This window comes from Oculina patagonica, chromosome 6, assembly GCF_052425735.1.
Source record: "Oculina patagonica isolate OP01 chromosome 6, crgOcupat, whole genome shotgun sequence".
NCBI lineage: Eukaryota > Metazoa > Cnidaria > Anthozoa > Scleractinia > Oculinidae > Oculina > Oculina patagonica.
Window position 1 is genome coordinate 20,654,675 of NC_135763.1, and position 24,700 is coordinate 20,679,374.

Below are 24,700 nucleotides of genomic sequence, written 5' to 3' on the forward strand. Positions count from 1 at the left end.
ACAATAATGGTATCATCCTGGTAAATAAGGGCTGCCAAAATATTAATAGTACGGTGGCGATATTAAATCACTCACGTTTAAACTGAATATCTTACGGCACAACAAAATAAGCTAAAATATGCTCACGACACAATGTGACATGTAAACATGTCACATGCCTTTTTAATCAGGAAAGCGGCTGAATGAAGGCAAAGAGCAGCATGGAATAAAACGGAAGATCCGAAAACCGGCCTCTACAATTTCGTTCAGAAAGTGAAAACATATTTTCGTCAAAGAATTAGGCTTAGCAGTCTATTAACGTTTGGTACCATACATTTGATTCATGCAACGAACTAAATCGATTCAGAGCTTAGCTTCTTTTAAGCCACAGTCATTTTGTAGTCTTGTTGATGACAGCGCAGCGAGGCCGTAAACTGCTTCATTTGACTTTTTTATAGTGTATAACTTATTATGTTATTACACATTTCGGATCTTACCGTAAACATTTTCGTTTGTCACAATTTCACAGAATACAGACCACTTTTGAGGATATTTAGTGAAAAATATTTTGAAAGAAAATTTTGTTTTGCAAGCTTTTCCTCTTGTTTTGCTAAATTCAATTTTGCCTTGGAACTTCCATCCCCCTCCCCCAGAGTTGGTATGGACGGGCGGGTGTACGCAGACGTCAGAGCCAATTTTTTTCCAGTTCGATGGGTTTACCAATCTTAGGTATAGCTTTCCGCCCACGCGCGCGGGCGGAGAGCTACCAGTTTGTTACTCAACTGCGAAAATTCTTACCTAATTATAATTGCCTTAACAAAAATTTTCAATTATTTTTCAATTAAAAAATAATATTTTACTTTTTTCTCAACAAAAAATTGTAGACTAAATAAAATAGCCTGAATGGGTAGCATATATTTTTTTAACCAAAAATTGTGTCTGGTTTCTCTCTGGAGAAGCATGTCCCCACTTTCTTAAGAATTGTCTCCCACCAGATATCTTGTTTCCACAGACGTCATCTTCTGGTGATACGCACGCGGGAGTCTCAGGAGCACCTTGAGGAAATGAAAACAAACAGACGTTTCACAAGGAAACACGACAACATAACGTGCGCTTCAGCTGTATTTGTATGAGAGAAAATTTGTACATTGGCTTAAGAAAGAGAGTGAACTAGTTCAGTCGATGTTTTGTTTCTACAAGTTCGTCAAGGGTCAATTTCACCGTCCAATTGGTTTTCGATACAACAAAATGTCAGGGCTTCTTACAGCTCCTTTCCTTTGGAAACATTGGAATTTAGATTTGAATTAAGGACTTCGACTGGTATTCCATAACTAGGAGAATGTTAGTCGATTGTCGAGGAACTACAAGGCAGTTTTTCGTCGCCAGTCCAGCGAAGAAAAAGTGAACACTTGGTTGTTTAATATATGTAATACTCGGTTATTCAGTACTTCCTTTAAGTTCAATTTTCTCGAAGCCAAGATAAATGCGATGACCGCAAGTTATCTTTGCTATTATAATAAAACAAGGCCGCTGTGACCTCTTTCTTTCTGAGCTACTCTAGAACATAAGCATCAACATCGCAAAGGTCATGGGTTAGGATCCCGTTTTAAGCTTTCTCTTCGACTGTTTATTATATATTTCATTATTGTGGTATCATGAAGTCAAAGCATAGTCAATTGCGAAATCACTCACTTCCGCTCGTGATTTCTCTATAGGCGTACGGACACCTTAGGACCTGGGAGGCGGACACTTTTTTGTCCGAAAAAAAAAATGGGTTGAAAGCCAAATAAAGAGGCATATAAAAATAACGGAAAACATTCTTAATTAATTTAATGGTGTTGCCCGAAGATGACAATGCACTGTATCCTAAACTATCGACTTGTTGTAAATCACTGCTTCATCAAAATTGCGTATTTTGTTGTAATATTTTGGGCGTATGTGTACCTCCTTTCAGAATTGAGATTCCCTGGCTTTTTTGCAATGCCCTTCTGATTGGCGACCACATGAGTAAGAGAAAAACATGTCGAATGACTGAGTGTTTTATCGTTATGATAAATAGCACGTTGAATTTAGCTTTAGTGTAAGAGCCATGTTATAACTATCATATGTCTGATAATAGAAACAGCAAAAAGTCAAAAACACTACTTACCTTTATAGCCGGCGGGTCGACAGCCACACCAACTGACAATGTGGTCAGAGACACACTCATAAAAGCAACCCTCCGTACTGTAAGTGGAAAACGTTTTTAACGTTTTCTTGGTGCAGTTGGTAGCGTATGGTTTTTCCAAATTCTTAAACTGGCAAAAGAATAAAATTAGCTTTGGAAATGAGATAATTAAATTAAATTAACTCAATAACTAAAACTCAGAGACTCAAAGGACAGTGCAGAATGTAATGGAGGTCGACGATTGAAAGTATGATGTTTAATGTTCGTGTTTATTTCATTTATTTTACTTTCAATTAGACGTTGAAACACCACTTGTATTTCTTCCAGGGTGTTCCTTGCGCTAATCTTTGCAGCCGTAACACGACACTTTTCTTTGTTTGTAACAAGATACTTTTGTTTCCTTGAAAATACCATAACATGATACTTTTGTTTTGATTTTTTTGTTTCACGGCGACATCGATGGCATTTGTCTTCCTTTTAATAATAAAGCCAATTGTTTTAACTTTAATTTAATTAAGTTACAGTTTAAACTGCTCAAAAGACGTTTCTCAAAAAGGGATAGAACAAATCTAGTCAAAAACATCTCTTTCGAAAGGTATTTTAAAACGCAGTAAAACTAAGATATTTGTTTCCTGGTTATCAGGAGTTTACAGCCGAAAATCCCGGTGCAAGTTTTTGCATACCTATCTACGAAAAGCGCTGTGAAAGTCTCAAGATCTAATTTAATTAATTTGCGGTTTTCACTTGGCGCCATGGGGTCTGCAGGAGTCCTACGGTAAACACGCAATACAAGCGATGTTCATGCAAGTTCCAGAAAAAGACATATTCTAATCTACGCATGACGCAAAGTACGTTGCCCTAGAAAGAGTAGTACCACAAGGAGAGCATAGGGTTTACTGAAATAAATATATGCCTTTGAGATCTTAAATAAAAGTAACGTAGATATATTCCACGTTTTACCTGGGGTATAGTCAGGTGCCCCCGACCCCCACCCCCTCCACAAGGAATAAATAATTAATTGATATTAATTAATTTATCGACTTTAAAAGTTTACACCATAGCGGATTACTGTGTTACTGTGTCAGCAGACGAAAGCCCCAACAAACCATCACAATAGTGCATTCTGCACTAAAAACGAAGCTCATTCAAACTTTTGTTGTTGAACACTTCTCAGGTGTAGAGGCAATATTGAAAACGATTATTGATCCAACTCAAATTTCGATAGTTGTTTTCTCATGGTAATGTATAAATACTACAAGAAGAAGAAATAAGATCTTGGGCAGCTTTCTCACATTAGGGTGAATTAATATTTCCCCCCAGAATCAGTGTATGTTTCTTAGAAAAGCGCTGCCGGCTTGGCGAGGCAATTAAATACGCGCATCATTTGTGGCGACTGTGTAACACAACTGATCCTTCGCGTACAGACAAACGGACACTTTTTCATGTTCTCCACCATATATAAACACTACATTCAACAATTCATCCTAAGTAGATGTCTTTCTTAAGTGGGACTTACCCACTATGGGTTACGCTTAGTGAATGACCTTGTATCAGACTCGTTCGTTCTCGTATTGATATCCACTTAGCTATTAAACGGAGATCTCCCATGCCAGTGCGCATGCTTTAATGAACACATAAAATTTATACATACCCTTTTCTGTGAAAGAGCAATAACAGCGTGCTGTCCTGGTCCCACATTGATTCCTTCCCATTGATCGACATATTCACCTTGTCCATGAATTAGCACCTTGAATCCTTCCGAGAACTTTCCTTGAGTATACTCATGCGTCTGCGCATCAAGAATGACAGAAAATCCAGATGAGACCCCAGCGGTGTCCACTGTTTTTAGTTTACCATCAATTTCTGAGTTAAAGGTATAACACATTCCCCATGGCGTAACCAAGGGAACAAAATCCCTTGCAAAGCAATCCAACTCTTGCCATCCAAACGCGCAGATGGGTCCAAGGAAAGCACTTATGTTTTGGCTATAATATCGATAAAAACCCTCAATGTCGAGACGATGAAAATATTGCTTCATCACATCCAAGAGATCTTGTTTGTATTGCTTTTTACAGTATGGCAAAGTAGACGTTACGCTGACCAAATCGGACGGAGTATAACAACAAAGCAGTGACAATCCACAAGGTCTATTATCCCGAACCCCTGAAGTCAGGGCGCATGAGCTGATGTTTAAGCCGCTGGATGCAAACCATGGGTTATCATCTGTCATGAATATTTTGCTTTTAGCAAATAAATTGAGAGGGCAGATCGTTACTGCAGGAAAGTCCATCTCCTTGAGATGTTTTCTGCTTAATACAGTGTTGATTGGACGGCTGTAGTATTTGTCAAAAGCTCTGTAAACTGTAAATATATAGTAACCTCCTGATGTCAGCAGTATAACAAGCCAGAGTAAGCGAATGAGGATGTGGCGCTTCATGAAGACATAACGAATGCCATGCAGTGTTGTGTTATCCACAAACTCCCGCCACATTTCTGCTGAGGTCTGGCTAACACTATTAAGCTGAGACGTTTCCTGGAAAAGCTCTCCCTCTGGCATTTTTCTTATCGACAGCTCGTTTGTCATCTCTGCCATGGACGGCAATTTTACATTGACTTCTGTTGGTGATGCTCGTGGCTCCTTTTGCTAAAAAGAAGGTTTTACGTCAAAACTGCCACAAGCTGCGGAATCAGACACAAACACTTAACTTTGATTTAAAAGTAGTTTGTTTCAATTCGTGTGCCAAACGTACGCTTTTTTAAGTTAGTTCTCTCAATTGTCACTGGGATTGTAGTCAACCCCCAGGGGGGGGGGGGGTACTCCGGCTTGTAAATGACGGAGATGATCGAAGGATTTTTTTGGGTTTGAAATTTTCGATTCTGGGATTTTTTTGGGTAAGAAGATTTGGCAAGTATTTTTTTGGATGACTTGATTCAAATAAGGGATCTTTTAGGGTATTAAAAACAAACTAAAGTGCTTTGGCACGGCCTTGGCGTATTTATGGTATGATGAATAATCAAACGCGAGCGTTATTGCCCCTCCTGGCAATTTAGGGGTAATTTGACAAGGGATTTTTTTAGGGGTTATTTTTGGTCCAGGGATTTTTTTGGATAATGTCGGAAGACTTAGGGATTTTTTGGGGTCCTGAGTTTTGCCTTCATTCGATCATCCCCGTCATTTACAAGTCGGAGTACCCCCCTGGGAGTCAACCTACCCGACGGTCTTTCTCATACAATGGTAAGGTCACGATAAAGAAATTTATCCAGCTGGGTAGATAGTTTGGTCTTAAAAAATAATTTTGTTCTTTTCTCACATAAAAGAAATTTTTCCACTTAGGTAAACAGTTTGGCCTTAGGAAATGACTTTGTTGTTTTCCTGAAGCAAATTGAGCACAATGGTACTCGACATTTTCTTATTCTGTCAAAAGAACACTGATAGTATTTTGACTTGTTTGACGGCAAATATTCATTAGCATGTGCAACTCATTATTTCAGTTTTATAATTTTTATCCTTCTGGAATACCTTGATCAGCATTGATTGCGTTCCATTAAATTAAATGGAAAAGAATAACAAAATGCTGTACATAAAAGAAACGAAATTGATATTATGGAAAATAAGGCACATTGGATCGTGATATGCGTATATTGTTTTATATTCACAACAAGGCTGTTTCCATTGTTCAATCTTCGCCCTTATTTAATTTGATTTTTTCGCCAGCTGCTAACATTTTGTTATTTTTGCACCAGTATAACTAAAATCTGCAGACGAAAATTACAAAGAATGTTTCTCTGCAGTAATCTTCGGGTCTGTGGCTAGCCTTATAACACGAAATCCAGATAAAGGTGTTTAAAGCTTACGGTCGAGCTATCTTGGACTACAAGTGCGGGGAATGAGAATTACGGTGAACACCAACACTTGCAATTCACTTTCTTGGGGAATTGACTATAATCAGTTAGCAATATTATACGTAATAAACTAACCTTTGAAGTCATTACTGAAGTGGAAGCAATTACCAGGTCATGTTGGAAAGCCCAAAAATTCCCTCTAATACAATAAAACTTGAATGGGACTGACTTTGTTGAAATATGGATTCATTTTTCCCGAGCCAACCATGTCGCTTTGGTAACATTCAATTTTAAACATGATGACAATTTATGGCAGTTGCTACATAATAATGTAATTCCGTCAAAGTTTTGGATTCTCCCTTAATACCCTTTTGTAGCCAATGAATCTAAAACTAGTAGTTTAAATCCGCTGAACTTAACAATTGCAATTTAAAACGCTTTTTACTCGGAACTAAGCAATTTGCTTTAGCGTTAGTATAATTAGTATTCTGCAAATCAAATGTGACTGAATTGAACAAGTCTGCATATTTGCTTCATTTTCGAAGCATTTGATGCTGGTTTTTGCTGGGGGTTAATAAGTGGTTATGTTGAATATATAAATTTTCAAGAATCCGAACGTTTGACAAAGTATTATGTAACAACGAAATCTTTGGAGACACGCCAATAATATTAATTAATTGTTCACGACAGATGCCTTAATTACTTTTTTTGTTATACTCATTAACTTACCTTTTTCGAGACGTGAAGTTGTACCTTTTACTACATCAAATGCTTCTGCGTCAAGTTTTTCTGCACAATATTTTAATAGTCAACTTTCGTCTATAAAATATTCAAACAGCTGTTTAAATAAACAGTCCGCTCCAATAACTAACAGTCAGGCCTCCTGACAACGGCTACCTCACTATACACGGTCAGAGTTTTTGTCGTCCCGAGCACGAACGAAACTCTCGTTACGGCAAACTACTTTAATTTCGACAGCGGCAGCCGGCTAGCAAATAACGGCCATTAAATCAAACCGTAAACAGATATTCAAAAAGATTTGGTAATTATTAATCTATAACGGCAAAGCCTTCTCACCTTTAAATTTCCAGTACCCTAAAGACCCTCTCATTGTTTCCGACCTAATCGTGGACAATCTTTTTCACACAAACTTGTCAAATTTTTAAATTTAACAATTATCTTTGTAATCATTTTTATCTTTAGGCTGGTGACAGACAATCGGTTCACGATAGGCAATAAGAGGTAAGTAAACCCTCTAAAAATGTATCTTAGCTTACCTTGTTAATGTAATTCAAGGCTATATGCATATGTTCTTTAAAGGGGTTTTTATTTAGTTTTTAAAATCTTGTTTTCAGCAACCATACCTTGGGTGTTTCTAAAACTCGTTCATTGCTAAAAATCATTGTAGAAAGTAAAGTAGATGTTGTATTACTGTACACTCTTACGAGTTGTTCTGTATTTTGATAATCCGTAGGGCTAGTCAAAGACAAACAATGACACTTAACCACCGAACAGTCTAAATATCTAACTGTCTTATGAGAGATTTATTTATCCAACGGACTGAGTTTAGAGCTTTAAAAACAAAGCGCTGAGAAGCGGGTTCGCTAAATAACTTACACGACAAACTAATATGCATGAACTTTACATATATGGTAATATAAAAAACACTGAAGTTTTGGACGCGTTCATGTAATTTATTGTGAAAATCAATCAATTAAATTGCCTACAAAAAATATGCAAAAAAGATAGCAAAAAAATATCATCACTAATGCTTTGACGATCGAGGTAGACACAGTCCCGTCTCCTAAGGAACAACAGCGTCTCTTGTTTAGAAGTTCATAGCAACGTTATAAACTTCGTCAACTTTTAAAAAAGAGATTTATAGGTGCCTCGAAACAGTTTTTTAGGGAACATGCCACACTTTTTAATGGGCTAGTTTCGCATATTAAAATTCGAACTTGGTTCCGAGGCTTGGGCAAAATAAAATATAAAATAATATTTCCCCAAGCCTCAAAGCTAAGTTAGAATTTAATATATCGCATTTGGCCCATTTTAAAGTAAGGTATGGTCCAAAAAACTATTTCGAGACATAAATTAATTTAAAATGCTTTACGTTTTGTTGCTATGTTGAACTAATATCATCAGAGCAGTGTTTATTTCTTGATCCATTTACTATTATTATGTAAGCACTATGGTCTAAAATACATATATCATATATATTTTTATTCCTGTACATTTGCCATACACAATAGTTTGAGATAGCGGTATTGGCTTTTCTTGACGAAATCTGGGTCGTGCAAAATTTAAGTTTTACGGATTTCAATGTTTCGGTTTCATCGTTGTCATGGTGATATTGCTTTCATTTTAAAGGAAAACCTTTATTAAAAAGTTCATTGGAAAAGCTTTATATGTATATATGTGTAAACATTTAACAATTATTCGCCGAAGGCAAAGTGAATATTGGTGAATATTTCCCGAGACGAAGTTGAGGTTAATATTCACCAATGTTCGTTGTAAATGGGCCGAATAAATAATATAATTTTCAGAGGTGAATATCAAGAACTACCATATAAAGAACTAAAACATGCAAACAGCAGACACAAGTTCAAGCTTTATAAATTATTAAAAAAAAGTAAGGTTTAAAGCTGTTTAAAAAATATCACAAAACACTTTCGATCTATTTGAACATCATCATAAGTTCTGGCTTGAATTGCAAACATATGCATGTAAACTAGTTTACATGGAAAGTTCAGTCGCGCCAAAGTTGGGAAGTTTGTTCCGAAGTTCGCAATTTGACTGTCTAACTCGCAATCTAATTGGCTTCTTCGTAACGTAGTTCCCAGTTAATTACGGTAAAGTAAATGTGAAATCAACTGTAATGCAATGACTGCGAATCAATTTACACATAAGTCAGGCAATAAGGAGGAACAAAAGAAACACTACAAAACAGACATTTATTTGGTACCTTTGCTTGATCTTTGTAACTGTTACTGTTATTTTACTCACTTCAATAAAAAAAACTCAGTTATAAAAAAACAGTGGATACAGGACTAGCATATTACATGTTTCTGAATCAAATTGCACTATTACGAGTTCTGTTTGAAGTCAGAAGTTTCAGTGGTTTTTCCCCTTGTCCAGGAAACTCATGCACCACTAAGCCATTTCTAAGAAAACTACGAGTCGCAAGCGAGTAATCACAAGCCGGCCAGATAGCCGGGAAAATCTTCAGTGCTTTCTCGGGTAGCCAATCAAAAAGAAGGATCCAATTCATCTTTCCCACTCATGGAGCAGATGTAAAAAGGAAGGACTTGCGGGTGTAAGAAAAGAGCCCGGACTTTGCTGTTGCTATGTTACGGACATTATTTTATGTAAAGGAGTAGTTATCACAGATATACAGCGCTGAAATTCAAAAACTTAATAATTAAAATTCTAACATGTCAATTTGTAATATGAAATAGCTCCTTTCTTTCTTTCCTTCTTTCTTTCTTTCTTCCTTCCTTTTTTTCTCTTTCTTTCCCTCCTTCAAAAACAAGTTTTTCTCCAGTTTAGATCAAGTGATGACTCTCCTCATGCCGGATGAGTGATATTTTTTCTTCTCCTTGCTAGAAAAGTGATGAGAAAGTCGAAAAACTCGCAGATGGTTATTACGCTGCATCCAAGAAATAAACCCATGTTACCACCGATCTCACCTAAAGAACGAAGGAAAACATTTAATAGTAGTCCATGTAATTAACAATAATTCGTCGAAGACAAAGTAAATTTATACCGACATGCGGCTCAAAGAAAACAGTCACCATTGTTATTTTCTAAATATTGCAAAGCGTTTTTGATCTCTTGGATATAAAATGCGTTATCATCATCATCATCATCATCATCACCATCATCATCATCATCATCATCATGCCCTTTCTGGTAAGGTAGCCATTTTTATCAGTTATCCGAAAATAAAAGATATCCTGCGATTTTCTGCAAGTAGCTTGTTTCGTGTGATTTTGCAGGACAGTTGTTAAATATTCGCTAAAACTTAAACGATTATTTTTCTTATTGTAATTTTTTTATGGTAAATATCAAGAACCGTAAAATATAACGATCCAAAACATGTAAAACAACCTACACAAGTGGTCACCATGCACACTGTAATACAAGGATTGCAAATCATTATTTTTTTAAAAAAATACTACTTTAAACTGAGGCATGCATTAAGTGGCTTACAATTTAATGAGTAGCTCCGATCTCTCTTCTTTAGCCACTCGATCTGACACAATTAGTCGTGGTTGGCGATCCATTGAACCACTGTATACGATTTTTAAATACCTCGAATACCATCTCTTGAGAACGTTTTTGTTCTAAAGGCCTTTGTTGTCATTTTCCTAAATTCCAAATACTTCAACATAGGCCCCCTCACCGTTAATATGTAAAATGAAAAACTCTAACAAAACTTGTAATATTAATATATAAAACGTGTAATATTAATCTTTTAGTATAATTTCCAGAGGTGAATTCAATTCTGATTGGTTGAGAAGCTCGGACTATGTCGCAATATTCACCGCGCTAGGCGGTGAATATTGCATCTCTAGGTTTGGCTACTAAGCCATGCCACGTTTGCCATCCAGGCCAGTGAACATGGCGGCATTTGCTGAATGAAAATTTCTCTCATTTAAAAGAAATCACTCCAAGTCCTGGATATTTAAAACATTGGGAATTTCCAAATTAACTACCAAGGCTTTTGGACCGAAAATATTTTCAAGAGATGGTTTCAAGGCATTAGAATTGATCGTAAACATGGCGGTTTTGGAAATCGCACGCGGCCATGCACTCAGTCAGATCCACTGGCAAAACATTATTTAGTTCTCTTCTCACTGGAGCTAGAAATTTCGAGAGGATTCACACAATTGCTCAGAAGTCACCAACGATTGAACAAAGGTACCAGATATCTATCTTTTTCGTAGTGTTTTTTGTTCCGTTTTTTGCTAAACCAGTTTACGATTTCAATCGATGAACTGGACACGCAAGCGAGCCTGACAGCTTGTTTTGTTGCGTGTATTTTCTATTGTTATTTAGAAGTTTTTGATATTCACCTCTGAAAATTATACTAAAACAATTATTCGCCTCAGGCTCAGTGATTATTGTCGATTAATATACAATCTTCGTTCACTGTCCAAAATCCACGCGCGCAATTGGTTAAAATAGATCACGTAATTTTGCTTTACCTGTCGTCAGCAAACTCCGACAGTGCAGTATTGACAATAATGCACAAAAATCGTGCATTATTGAAAGTGTCTCCAGCTTCAAGGCTTGCAGAAGTGGAAGAAAAATATATTCCTCAAATAGTCAACGATCCAATACCAAACAAAATCGAAGAGGATAACAACTTGAAGCGCTTTCATGTTCAAAGGTAAACTGCAGCTCAATAAATACATTTTTGTGTGACTTGCTTGTTGCTTGATTGTGAAAGCCATCGACTTGCTTTAAACAAGCTTCTCGCTGACTGTATTTATGAACGACCACAGCTGATGAACGATTTTATGAACCATTGTAAGCTTTATTTTTTGTACGGATTATTTGTGATTTTTATATTATATTGATCTAATCCCGTGTAATTATGTACTACGTACTACACTTCTTATTTTTAAACATTATTGTTTGAAGCTCGTTAAGTCGTTGATCGCTTGCAGTGTTCTCAGATTGTATATTAAAAGGGTTAGAGTCTGTCCGTTCGTGTTTTGTTGACAAATACACGCACTTGCTGGCCGCACAATGAACTCGAAATTTTCAATAGTATTGGAAATTTCTCGTTCATTGTGCGACCAGCGCGTGCGTGTATTTGTCAACAAAACACTCACAACAGTCTCTAACCCATAAATAATTCGTCTCGGGGATTATTCAACAAAAATCACTTTGCCTTCGGCGAATAATTGTTAAATATACTAGGCGCTAGTATGTATAAATTGATACGACAAGCTGAAAATTCGTCCTCACCTAGCATAGCGCTGCTACCATAAGCTGGTTGCTGCTCTTGCATCTCATAACTCAGTGACTTGAATCCAACTTCTAAAAACACGAGATTATCCCTGACGAGCAAGCGGATAATCACAAGTGAGCACACTCATGATCATTATTAAGTTGCGCTATTTCCAAGAAATTTTCAAGGTCGCGGGCAAAACAGGGCTGCTTTGAGCTTCCGCTTGTATTAGCCGGCAGAAGATATAATTGTTTCCACTAGTGGAAAAAAATTATATCTTCTGCCTCATATGCACATTGGTTTAGATACTTATGCTTACGCTTGGTGTATTTTTGTGTTGCCTGCACCTCTCTTTTGTAAACCAAACATTCAAGACTACATACTAGATATGCAACGCTTTCGAGTGGTATACTATGGAATATCCCACGAGTCACTTGTATTTTCTCGGTATACACACGAGCCTTTAGGCGAGTGTGTATACGAAGAAAATACAAGTGACAAGTGGGATATTCCATATTATTAAATTCTCAACCTCGGATATTGCATTTTTAGCTTTCTGATTGGTTCTCTGAGTCCCGGTTATCAGCTCGTATACCTATGTTTGACCTTATATGGGAAATGAGTGCGGCAAGTGCCGCTCAGCGTAAAATTTTTCTGCGGGAAGTGACAGTTCCATCAGAAAAATGGTTGAAAACAGCAAATTTGGCGAGCTTTATGAACAAGAAATAATCAGCGGTGCCTAAAAAACCACAGAAATGCCATAGTAAAATTAACTAGGCAAAACAAAAGGATTGAGGCGAAAAGTTTAATTAATAATACTTGTTAACGCAAAACAAGAGCGAGTGAATAAAGTAGAAAAGCAGCAAATAATTTACGAAAGAACGGCAAACTGACACAGTTTCATTCATTGTACGTCATAAAATTAGGCTCAGCAGTGAGCACTTCCGTAAAGTTTGTTACCTTTTAATCTTGGTTTTGTCCTTTTATACTTCAATAAACTTGTTCCACTTTGAGCCCAATTTTGCTTCAAATAATATAGCAGTCTTGATGACAGCCTTGGAGTCGCAAATTACAAGTAAAATGTGAACACTTGCTTCGTTCTACTTGCACAAGACGTGTAGTTTCCAGAAAAGCTTTTGCTTCGGATCATCCCGTAAATCTTAACTGTTGTCACAATTTCCAGGATATATAGACGAGTCGACTTTAGAGGAGATTATTGGATGAGAATCTTGAGAAGAACTCTCTTGCTCGCTTTGCTCGTGTGTTTCATTCAACTCAAGAAGTGAACACCACGCCACAAATTTTCCCGCCTTCTCATACTATCACTTCGTTTACATCAAACTGAAATGTCCAGTCGATTTAAACTTAAAGAAGAATTTAATAAAACCATTATTCTATTCGCCCTTGTTGGATACGAGTCGTTATAGCTATTTAACACATCGTATCCAACGCGGGCTCATAAAATAATTGTTTAGTATACCACGAGAAAGTGTTGTGTAACTATTTTATACCATGCCATAGAAAATGCGCTTACTAAATTTCATTGAGAATAAGATCCCAGCGCACAATGGGAAGGTTGGGTTGAATACCGTCGAATATACAACGGCTTTCCCGTAATTCTGATTGGCTGGTATAAATAACTGTATTTCTTATATCAACACTGACACTGCCCCAGTTAAGTGCAATACACGACATTAAGTTCCCTTTCGCGCGAGTTTTAAATGTGTCATAAATCGAAAGAACGTGTTAGATTTTTTTACACAAACCAAAAAGCTAAGGATGTAATTTTACTTTCACATTTAATAGCCACTGTGATTTGCCAGCTAATCTTACTAAAATTTAATTTTTTATATAAAGGAAAGAAATGTCTACCTTTGGTACTGCTCATTGTCATAGTAACCATTCAATATCAGTTCGTTAGCGGTACCAGTATCCGGGAACTTGGAATAGGACACTGCCGTACTGTATTTAGTTTGAAAACAGGGAACTTGGCAGTCACAGAACTCCACATCTAATGATGCTACATGTACATATAAAACACAAACACATTTGATTTAGTTGTCTTGCTCAGCTAAATTCGACGTAAAAGCAGTGTTAACCACAATGATACATTTAAATGAAGTTCCAACCAAGCTGAGTATCACGAACGTATACAATTGGGCCAACAAAGAATTATTAGATTATTTTTACTGTCATGCTCAACCTCAGTCCAAAATCTATCATCAGCACTTCCCAGGGAAAAGCGCACAATTGGGCCAACAAAGAAAGCAACCAGTCATCTTGCAGAGTACTACCTGAAGGAACAAGTGTAAGCAACATTCTAGATGACAGAGATGTCTGTCTGTTTTTTTTTTTTGTCTATGTTCTCTCATTTTTTAATCCTTGAAAGGCGCTTTTCCCTGGGAAGTGCTGGTGATCGATTTTGGACTGAGGTTAAGCATGACAGTAAAAATAATCTACGTCGAGCTTGTGTTATCAGCCGAAGCCGGACTATAACTGAAGTCCATAACACAAAACCTTTAAGCAATAATAACGTAACGAAACTCTTAAAAGAGATATGGACTTAAGATGTGACCAGTCAATGTATCGGTGTCAAAGATGAAAATAACAAATCTTGGCTACTGAATATAAAACGGATGATAAAACAGCACTAAAACTGAATGTATTAAAAAACTACAGGATATGACATTGAACAAATAGAATGTGGTTACTCACCGGATTCCCGAAAAGCACAGCGACTTTCTTGAGGTGTTATACACGTTGGGATCCCTGGAGCACCTCAAAATGAAAATAAACAAAATTAATAATTACTTATGCAAAATCATACAAATATTTGCAATATTTATTATCTGTTACTTTCTCACAGAAGGTATTCAAGTGTATGGCTAGAAGTGCTATGTTTTTTCCCAACCTGACCAATCGATGAAAATCTTTTGGTCCTTAAATTAGATGTATATGAAAAAGCAAACTAAAAAGAAATTGTCCTTTTCAATAAAGAGGTGACGGGCTGATGTAATAAGACCCATATTGAACCGAAACAAATAAAAAACAACCGATGAAATTCGATTATGATCGATAAAAATCGATCATGTTAAAAGTCATAAAATTTTACGTCATCGATCGGTCATCGATTTCGAATATCAATCGATCAACTGGCATTGATTGATATCGATTGATGTCTATTACCATTGATCATCGGTTTCATCGATTGGTCAGGCCTGTCTTCGTCATAGTGAGTGGCTACAGGTGCTATGTATGCCCGTTCTAAGAGAAAAGGGAAGTGTCCCAACAGTGAAAATACGGATTGTAGCCATTCGAGCCCTGAATTCTGTTTTTCAAAAGTCGATTAGCTGCAGTTAACCTAAGGTGAACACATTGGATACATATATGTTATTCACCAGCCTAAGTCGGTCCGTATTGGGAAAAACTGTGCCCTCGGTCTTAGAACTGCCGGAGGACGCAACACAGTTTTGCTATAGGTATCAGTACACACTTGTATTAAACGGATTAATAAACTTTGTGTTGATTCCCAGCAGAATTTCTTTGTGATAAACAGTGCGAAAGTGAAACTGAATAAAATGCGTAGTTTGGACGTACGGCACAATAGTGCGAGAATTATTTTGACTGTTTTTAATTAAATAATCTCATTTTCTTGAATGGTGGCAACTAGTGTTTTGTTTTGGCAAAAAAAGAACAATAAAAGGAAAGTTTTTACTCAAAATTGAAGTTTAAAACCGGAGCAGATTAACGGTATCGCAATGGAGTGAAAATGATTGCGAAATTTTACACGTACAAACAACCGCAAACTACGAAACTAGAACTCGATTTTGTCGATAAGGAAATGAAAAGTCGCCTTTAGAAGAACTTCGAGGCCTTTAATTCCACTTCTATTTTGCTCTTTCACATTTACAACGGTTGGTGAGCGGCTATTTCGATTTTGCAGAGCAAATCTTCCATGTTTTCCTTCGTACAACGCTGCAAAATAATTTCGCGCGGAAAATATACTCGGCGATTCATCTCGCAACGGATATTGCCCGCTGTGAGCGGGCCGGATGAGAGAATACTCCCGCTCCCGGAACCAATCAGATCGCAGGATTTGAAGAATACCTCCCGCTCACGAACAAACAAAAAATAATGTAATGTTCAACGCTGAAAAGTTCAATGTAAAATCTAAACGTTTCGGCAGTGCTGCCTTCATCAGTAGTAAAAAGTGAAAATGTTAACCTAAGGTATCAGTCCCAGTAATAAAATGCATTTTACGTGTGACATGGTAAGATATTGTTAATTCAAATTAGTGATTGACAGTCATTAAAACTGAGCTAGAAGTTGAGTCTAAACCTAGTTAATTTAATACGGCTTCGTATAACTACACCCTTGACAGGATCACAAGTCCCCTAATGCAAGAAACAAGTCTGTCAACTCGATCTTACTGCCGTAGTAATACCAAGTCTCAAACATCTTCTTACCTTTGTAGCCTGCTGGTCGACAATTACACAGCTTCACTGTGTTTTCAGCATCACACTCATAAAGACATCCTTCTTGTGTGTAAGTTGAAAACGTTTTCAACGCTTTCTTTGTGCAATTGGTAGCAAATGGCTCTTCTAAATTCTTGAACTGAGAAATACAAAGAACCGGCAATGTAACCAAAATACATCACGTTATCAGTGTTAATAGCGTGCGCTACGTGTATTACATTCGCAGTAATCAATCCGATAATATAAAGATTTAGGCAAGCCTAAAAGCGGAGCTCCCCATTTATTTATTTTTTACTGGAGTTAACAATGTTTCCATTCTGATAAATATGCGGTCAAAGCTTTAATATATTCGCTGCGCATAGGCCTGTGCAGGACAAATTTATAAATCGATGATGGTTAAAATGAATTTCTTACGGTACAACAAAAATAATAATCTCGAGGCAGAAAAACTCATGACCTAAAAATTAATGTTAATTCTCTGCTTTCTAAGAATAAAAAGAAATGTAAATGCTGGCCCATAGGTGCAAGACAAATTTAAATCGATCATGGTTAAAATGAATGTCTTACGGTACAACAAAAATAATAATCTCGAGGCAGAACAACTCACGGCCAGAGACGTCAGTATATTTCTTGAACAGATATTTCCGTCTCACTTTTCTTGCCTGTATTTGTTTTAACATCAGTGCACTCAAATGGGTTCCTCACGTACGCAAATTTAAAACTCATTTTTTATTTCTTACCGTGTGCACAGTTTAAACAAATTTTAACGTATACTAAATCATAGGTATTCAGTGTAAAAGTGAGCTTTACAAAAGAAAAAAATTATTTGAACTACTAAAAAAAAATACGAGTCAGTTTGTATTCACACCTTACGCTAGAGCTAGATCCGGTAAACATGATTCTCAGTACAAGTTTAGTTTAGATAAATTAATTTTGTTGAGTGCTTTGTCGTCGTTCAACACTTCTAAAAACGTCACTTACCTTATTTTAGGAATATAACGAGGCATTTTAACAACGCGAACAAAATTTACGCGTAATAAAATTAACGCGAATTCAGGAAAAGTTCTAGTCAAATGCTTAGAGTAAAAAAGTTAACATACATAAAATTAACGCGAATTTTTGAAACTCGCGCTAATAACATGTATCGTTAATTTCCTATAATAAGGTATACTGTAAACTCACAGCAATAAAAAATAAACTCTCATCTGACAGAACATCACGGCAAGGCCACACGACAAGGGATTATAATTCGACTTTATACGGCCAAAGGAAATCAACTTACGGCAATAGATAATCAGCACATCCATAGCAAAAAACTAAAACAAAAAACAAAAAAACAACAACAACAACAACCAAAAAATGAACTGACATGTGAGCATAAGCTAAATGTACTACATATTAAGCAAAAGTACCCAAGATTGCTTTATCGCCAATTTTTGCTTGTTTCACATTGCTTTTGCTCCAGAAACTGGATTTCAATGGAAAGAAGCACAATTTGAAGGGAATTATCCTTTTCAATTAACCCTTTCAGTGCTAAATTTCTCCAAAAAAACAGGGGTTTTTTTAAACCGTTTAACTGAATTTTTGGTGCTACAATCCTGAATTTCCCTTAACTTTGCTTAAAAAGCACTTTTCCACAATGCAGCAAGATTTCGATGAAGATTCCAAGGAAAAATGTACAAAATTGTACTTTGGCGCATGCGCATAAGCCAAAATTTGGACTTCTGTTTTTTGCGAAATCGTTTCCATTTTTTTTCTTGCTCCTTTTCTTTTCGTTTTTCTGGGCTTTGTTATTTCCACTCCTTTCTACTGTATCCGTCCTTCCTTTATACCAAAAACGTTTTGATAAAAACACTGGTAAACCCTGAAAAGAGGACCTCGATCTATTACAGGTGTTTTGGTCTGTTTAAGCACCGATTTTGCACCAAAAAGTGATTGACTTTTTCTCGATTAGCTCTGTCAGGATGCGACCCATACGCAAAATGGATAGTTCGGTGAAAAGGTCAAACCTAGCTCTATCAGATGCTTATCACCAAAATCTGCTGACTTTCAAATTGATGACGTCGCAAGTGGTTTATTGACTGCTCCTCCAAATGTCGACAAAAGTGGACTTTAGCACTGAAAGAGTTAAAGCGACTTAAAGCGGTAAAGTATTTACCGATTCGATCTAAATTCTTGCCGACACAGAATCTATCAAAACTGCGCTCAGAAAGTAAAAACAACATGAAATTTTCTGTCGTAAATTCAGTACAGGTTGTTACCTTGCATCAGTGTCTTGTTCTGTTCTTTAGAGGACTTGGTCGACCATGTAGTGGTTAGCTCCGTTTTAACACAATCATTCGTTAAAATTATTTTATTCTTGATGCTGATAGCCGTAGATTCAACCGCAAACAACAGAAACAAGCAAACTGGACTTGCACAAGGAATATCATTCGCAATTATTTCGGGTCTCCTCGTAAACCTTTTTAGTTTTCCACAATTTCACGGGATAAAGATGACATTCGAGGACATCGTGGGAAAATTAAAATATTTCAGTAAGAAATGCTTGCGGTTTCATTCAGCCTACACAGTGAACACCGCGCAACAAGTTTTCCCGCGTTAATTTTCATAACAAAACTTTCGTTTAGATCAAACTGAAACGTCCACATCATCTAGTCGATAGAAGATAACGTCAATTGCTCGTTTTACGGTTACGAACAATGCGACCAGAGACCAATGAATTGAATTTAACCGTGTAGCGATCGAGCGAGAGCCATTTATTTTTGGTGTTAAGGCTTCGATACATTCACACATGAATAAAGACTAACAAAATAGAGCAGTTGGATAATAAACCTCTCAAATATTTTGCTGTGTAGTATCGCTGTGTAATTTTAGCCCTTGTGTACATTTTGTCTTGCCTTGCGAGCTTTATTTGCTCTTTGAAATTTCCTTACTCTTCTTTAATTAGCCACGGGCGGGCAACCTCGTCCCCAGGCCTAATCCATGCGTACGTACTAACTGGGTGACAACCAAAATTTCTCGGTTCGATAGGATACCATTTGCCTGCCTATGGATGCTCCGCTCGCGGCGCCTTCGGCGCCGTGGGAGCTCCGCTATTATAAAAGTTAAATTACCTTAACTTCAAACGTAATAAAGCTAATCTCAGACAAATGTTTCCAATTTCATTCAGGACCAAACAAATCACACAAGAAATCTATCTGCACAGACCCATACATACCTTTTTCTGCGAAAGAGCAATAGCAGCGTGCTGTCCTGGTCCCACATTGATTCCTTCCCATTCATCGACATATTCGCCTTGCCCATGAATTATCACTTTGAATCCTTCCGAGAACTTTCCTTGAGTATACTCATATGTTTGCGCATCAAGTATGACTGAAAATCCAGTTGCGATTCCGCTACTGTACACTGTTTTTAGTTTACCATCAGTTCCCGAGTTAAAGGTATAACACATTCCCCATGGAGTTATCAGGGGAACAAAGTTTTTTACTGAGCAGGGAAGCAGTTCCCAACCAAAATTGCATATGGGTCCAACGAGTGCACTTATATTCTGGCTATAGTGCTGAAGAAATTCTTCTAAGTCGGGACGATGAAATGATTCATTCAATGTATCCACTAGCTCTTGTCTGTATTCACTTGTGCAATTTGGCAAACCAGAGGTTAAGTCTAAATACCCGGGTGGAGTGTGACTGCAAAGCAGAGACAACCCACAAGGCCGATTCGCTCGAACTCTGGAAGTTACAGCGCATGAACTAATGTTCAAGCCGCTGGAGGCAAATAGTGGGTTATCATCAGTCATGAGTATTTTGCTTTTAGCAAATATGTTTAAAGAGCAGATTGTAACAGCTGGAAAGTCCATCTCTTTGAGATTTTTTCTGCTCAACACAGTGTTGATTGGACGGCTGTAGTATTTGTTGATAGCACCGTAAACTATAGAAACGTAGTAGCCACCTGAGGTCAGCAGTAACATGAGCCAGAGTAAGCGAATGAAGATGTGGCGCTTCATGAAGACATAACGAATGCCATGCAGGGTTGTGTTATCCACAAATTCCTGCCCCTTGTCTTTCGAGGTCTGGCTATCATCATGGTGAGGTTCCTTTTGGGAAAACTCTACCTCTGGGATATTTTCCTTCCATAGCTCATTCATCATCTCGCATTTGATGGTGATAGTATATAACTAGATAGATTCCCACTGCTTTTCCTGTTGATAAAACAGTTGTTATATATATTTCTCATAGCAACTGAGTTTCTTTTACTTTATTTTCCTCTTCCAAATGGCCATTTTGCGTACTTGCGCACAGGGAGCCCTCGCATGAGCTATGCGGATAAATAAAAAATCATTCTTACTTGTAATCTTCGCGTTTTTTGCGTTTTATCGGCCATTTTGAATGTTCAATACTCGGTCTAGCAGGTTGGAGGTCTGGAATAGAGAAAAGTGTGGGGTCTGGGACGGGAAGAACATTCGTAAATATTAATTCTCCTGACGACACCCGATCAAGCTACGAGTGCTATATAGTGACAAGGGGTGAAACTCTCAACTTTTATGGTTCGATCTTTCTGCCAGTTGGGGGTCACGGAAGTGGAATACCATCTTACAACCGGAAGTAAAAATGTAACTTGCGGAAGAGACAGCAATGCGTAAAAAATGGCCGAATATCTTCCCGAGTTGTCAAGTATAGTCTCAATACTACCCCAAAACTCTCAATTTCTTTTAATCCTTACATATAGTTTGCTTAAATAACTTCGGCGTCCGCCTTGAGTTGAAGGAAGCGTAAAGTTTTAAAAAATTGAAAGAAACTAGTCAATCATGCTTTTGTTTGAAAGCATTCATTTGGTCTGTCGGTTCAGTACCGCCCTGTAGGATACTAAAAGCAGTGTTCAAATCTGAATAAAAATTTCTGTAAATTTACACGTTCTGTAAAAAGTATAGCCTGAATTTTTCCATTCTCGTTGTTGTTTTGAATAGAACGTGCAGGCAGTGTTTAGCTAATAACGCCTTTTGTTTTGTGACCTTCTGATTTGCAATTCTCGTTTCAGCTTAATGGTGATGAGTTTGAGAAATGGCGGTGTTTTCCTCGACAAGTAAATTCAAAATAGCAGAATGGTAGGTATATAAAAATTAAATCTTGTCCGCGGCCGATGTGTTTCATCGGCAACGATGAACGTCGCCTAGCAAAAGGTTTAATTGGCAACAACCGTTCTATACGTGCACTTGGGTTTTAAATCTTTGCAGATTTTTCAAATCGCATCTGAGAACGAAATTAAATATTCAGTCGATCATTCTAATTCCGAAACAAAAAGAAAAAACTTCCGGAATTAAAAAGCACCAATCAGAACAAACAATATCATTTACTTCCGCCTTAAATCTGTCAATCAATGAATCGAAATTCTTACTTCCCTGACCCCCAACTGGCAGGAAGATGAAACCAAATCAAAAATATTAAAACGACGCCAAAATATTGTATACCTTGGAAAAAATTGGGCAAAATAAGCTCATGGATGTCTAGTTCAACCTTTCTCCTGTCTGCTAGGTAAGTATAGTAAAATTTAGACAGATATTTGGCTGCGAATTTTTGTCAAATTTGAAGGCTGTCATTTACAGTTTCGCCCCTTGTCATAGACTAAGAGATACGAGCGGTTCCGAAGATTTCTCGGTTCCAGTCCTCGTTCAAGCTGACCGCGAATAATTTATTCGGCTCCAGACCACCAACTTGCAGACCGCGTAAAAAGAAAGAAAGAGACGCTACAAAAGCAGGTAAAGGTTTATTCCTATTTATCCTCTTATCTGATGTGAGGGCCCCCTATGCTTGCGCTTCTATCTATGTTCCATACTTCTCATGTTTTAGATTTTATTTGATTCCACGTTTTTAATGAATCAGCTGTCTTACGCATGTGTAGTGATAACAAATGATTGCGAAGATTTCCTTCGAGTTTCCTAATTCAAGCCCATGGAATAGGAACATTCTTGATTGCATAGTAATTGTTTAGTATTAAAAAATAAAAGAAACGTCAAGCTGTTCCTTTGTTCAAAAGAGGAAAGAAAATTGAAAACTTAGTTGGTTCAAAATGTGATTAGTAGCCTTTCTTACTCCTGCTGAGCTCTCGCTTTACCAGTAGTATAGTAAAAATAAAAACAAACTTGGAGGTAGACTGCAATAATGTCAAGATATTCGACCCTTGCTGTTTTTACCCGCTACAACAGATATTACAGTGAAGTCTCTGCCAGCAATACTATCCGGCAACACGGGTGATTTGAAATGAGTGCAACTGTTAGTCTAATTGTTCAATCACGATTTTCAAACACGAGAAAACCTATAAAACACAAGACGTAGGTCTCGATTGCAATTTACAGGACAGTAATAATTAGAATTTAAGCTTTGCATTGGTGTTGAAAGCCCATGCAAGACGTAACATTTTAGGAGTTGAATACAGTGTGCGTGGAGTGTTAAATTCAGAAATGTTCTCAGTGAACGGTAGTTTAAGGTAAATAGTCATATGTTCGAGTCTTGCATTGTTTTTGTCAATTGATCTCCAAATAAAACCGTTTGGATATCAATGTGTTCTTGTCCTACATTTCTCCTATAAATTTTACCAAACGGTGACATGAATGTGTATTGTGGTACCGGTACTGATAAAAACCGACAACGTAAATAATTGAAAGGTTGAAGGTACACCTCAATTATACTAATTCGTTTTTATCCAAAGAAGTAAACTAATTTTTAATTTTGTCAACAAAATCAGTGTTTTGTCAATACTTAACAGAGCTGTAAATTAATCTAAAGCTTAAGATGCCCTAGCCTGCGAAAATCCTGGCATCTGCGTTCGCAGTCAAAAGGTGCCCTGAATACATGATCTTTAGTTAAAGTGCATGATAATAAGATGTAGTCATCCCCGACAACTCAAGTTCACGTTTTACAAAAATACAAATAATCAGCTTTATCAACAAATGTTACATGGCAAACTTACCTTTATAGTCATTGTAAGAAGACAGTACTCAGAATAGTTTTCTCAAGCCATGGCGGCTGATAGGATTTGGTATAAGCAAAATCTAAAGATAGAAATTGGTGTTACCTCTGGAGTAGAACGCATTCCTCTCAAGGAACTATGTTACTTTGGCAACAAGAAAGGTTTAAACATAATAAGGATTTGTTATTCGTTTCAATTTGAACTATTATAATTAATTCAGTTAGAATTTTGGCTCATTTCCGAAATGTTTAATAGATTTAACCGTTTTTTTTTTGTTCTTTTTTGTTTTATTAAAAAAACCTCGTTCCCAGGGTCTCCCGCGAGAGGAGAGAGATGTTGCACTGTGCATGAGTCTTGATGTTAACAATTCTTCTATACCATTGAGCAGATAAGATAAAATTTTATTGAACACTCCTAAAGAGGTTTTTCAGTGAACAATATATGAATTTGAATAAATTTTAAATGTGTGGAAGCAATGTAATTTTATTCCATAATGAACATAATTACTTCTTACTGTCAGGAAAAATCAAGTGAATAAACTCGTTCAGAGATGACCGAGTATGAAGCAGACCTTTGCTTGATGAGCTGAAACTCAAGTACAGTGGAAACCATTTGCTCCAGGCTAAAATGTCTAACTGCATGTTTAATCATTAATAACTGTACAATAAACAACAATGACGACGAGTTATTTGCTTTCAGGCCAGGGCTGAAACATTGTCTCTGCTTTAACTTGTCGGTTATGATTATATAATAAAAACATTATTTATTACCAACAAAGCATTGAAATTGTCGCTAAAGTTCCATATTTCGACCAATTAGTAGATAAAAATAAGTACTTATTGACTGAGTGGGAGGGCCACACGGGAAAACTGGTTTGGCCCGAGGTCAGGACGTCCGGACGTAGAGTAGCGTGAGTCTAACAAGGTCCGTGTGTCCAGATCGAGAGCCGTTTCACATATCTTCCCGTCCAGCCTGACCTAACTTAGTCAGTAAGCATTTTATCATATGAACATTGAGCTTCTCGATGTTTTCCTTTTGTGGATACGGACGATGTATTCCTTTGTTCCGTGTGCATTCTAAAAGGCATTAGTAGAAACTCAGCTGTGTTCTATTGGAAATCCGCGAATCTGATTGGTTCTCCCACTGATTTCTATTTTAACAATAGAGTGTTTCTGTCGAGGAACTATCGGCTGATAGTTGCCCCGCGGAAATTTGATGTTCTTAAAACAAATATTAGCCCGAGAAGCGAAGCTTCGAGGGCAAATATGCTAGTTTTAAGAACATCAAATTTCCAAGGGGCAACTATCAGAC

At 37.1% G+C, this 24,700-nt stretch overlaps 3 protein-coding genes and 1 long non-coding RNA gene across 5 annotated transcripts in view; 1 reads left to right on the forward strand and 3 right to left on the reverse strand.

Moving 5' to 3' along the window:
- LOC144656353 (acid-sensing ion channel 2-like) overlaps positions 1-6,136 on the reverse strand; it is a 15,809-nt gene extending 9,673 nt beyond the window's left edge. The window contains exons 1-4 of the mRNA XM_078516582.1: positions 6,125-6,136; positions 3,798-4,790; positions 2,129-2,276; positions 972-1,034 (exon numbers count right to left, since the gene is read on the reverse strand). Coding sequence (XP_078372708.1) covers positions 972-1,034; positions 2,129-2,276; positions 3,798-4,790; positions 6,125-6,136 — 1,216 coding nt within the window. The remainder of the gene's footprint in view (positions 1-971; positions 1,035-2,128; positions 2,277-3,797; positions 4,791-6,124) is intronic.
- Positions 1-24,700, reverse strand: part of LOC144656004 (uncharacterized) — a 129,754-nt gene that overhangs the window by 39,792 nt on the left and 65,262 nt on the right. The gene's annotated exons all lie outside the window — the stretch shown is intronic.
- Positions 6,902-24,700, forward strand: part of LOC144655992 (acid-sensing ion channel 1-like) — a 30,504-nt gene continuing 12,705 nt past the window's right edge. The window contains exons 1-2 of one of the 2 annotated variants that reach the window (XM_078516197.1): positions 6,902-7,031; positions 7,193-7,231. The gene's annotated coding sequence lies outside the window, so the exon portion shown is untranslated. Of the gene's footprint in view, positions 7,032-7,192; positions 7,232-21,879; positions 21,955-22,043; positions 22,179-24,700 lie in introns of those variants that run through there. The other variant, XM_078516200.1, reaches the window with a different exon arrangement.
- On the reverse strand, positions 8,957-23,519 carry LOC144655994 (acid-sensing ion channel 1C-like). The gene is made up of 7 exons (XM_078516206.1): positions 23,390-23,519; positions 19,644-20,624; positions 16,418-16,565; positions 14,667-14,729; positions 13,824-13,971; positions 11,969-12,060; positions 8,957-9,678 (listed from the first exon to the last, which is right to left on the reverse strand). Exons 2-7 carry the CDS (start codon positions 20,571-20,573, stop codon positions 9,557-9,559), a joined length of 1,503 nt encoding a protein of 500 aa, XP_078372332.1. The 5' UTR covers positions 20,574-20,624; positions 23,390-23,519; the 3' UTR covers positions 8,957-9,556.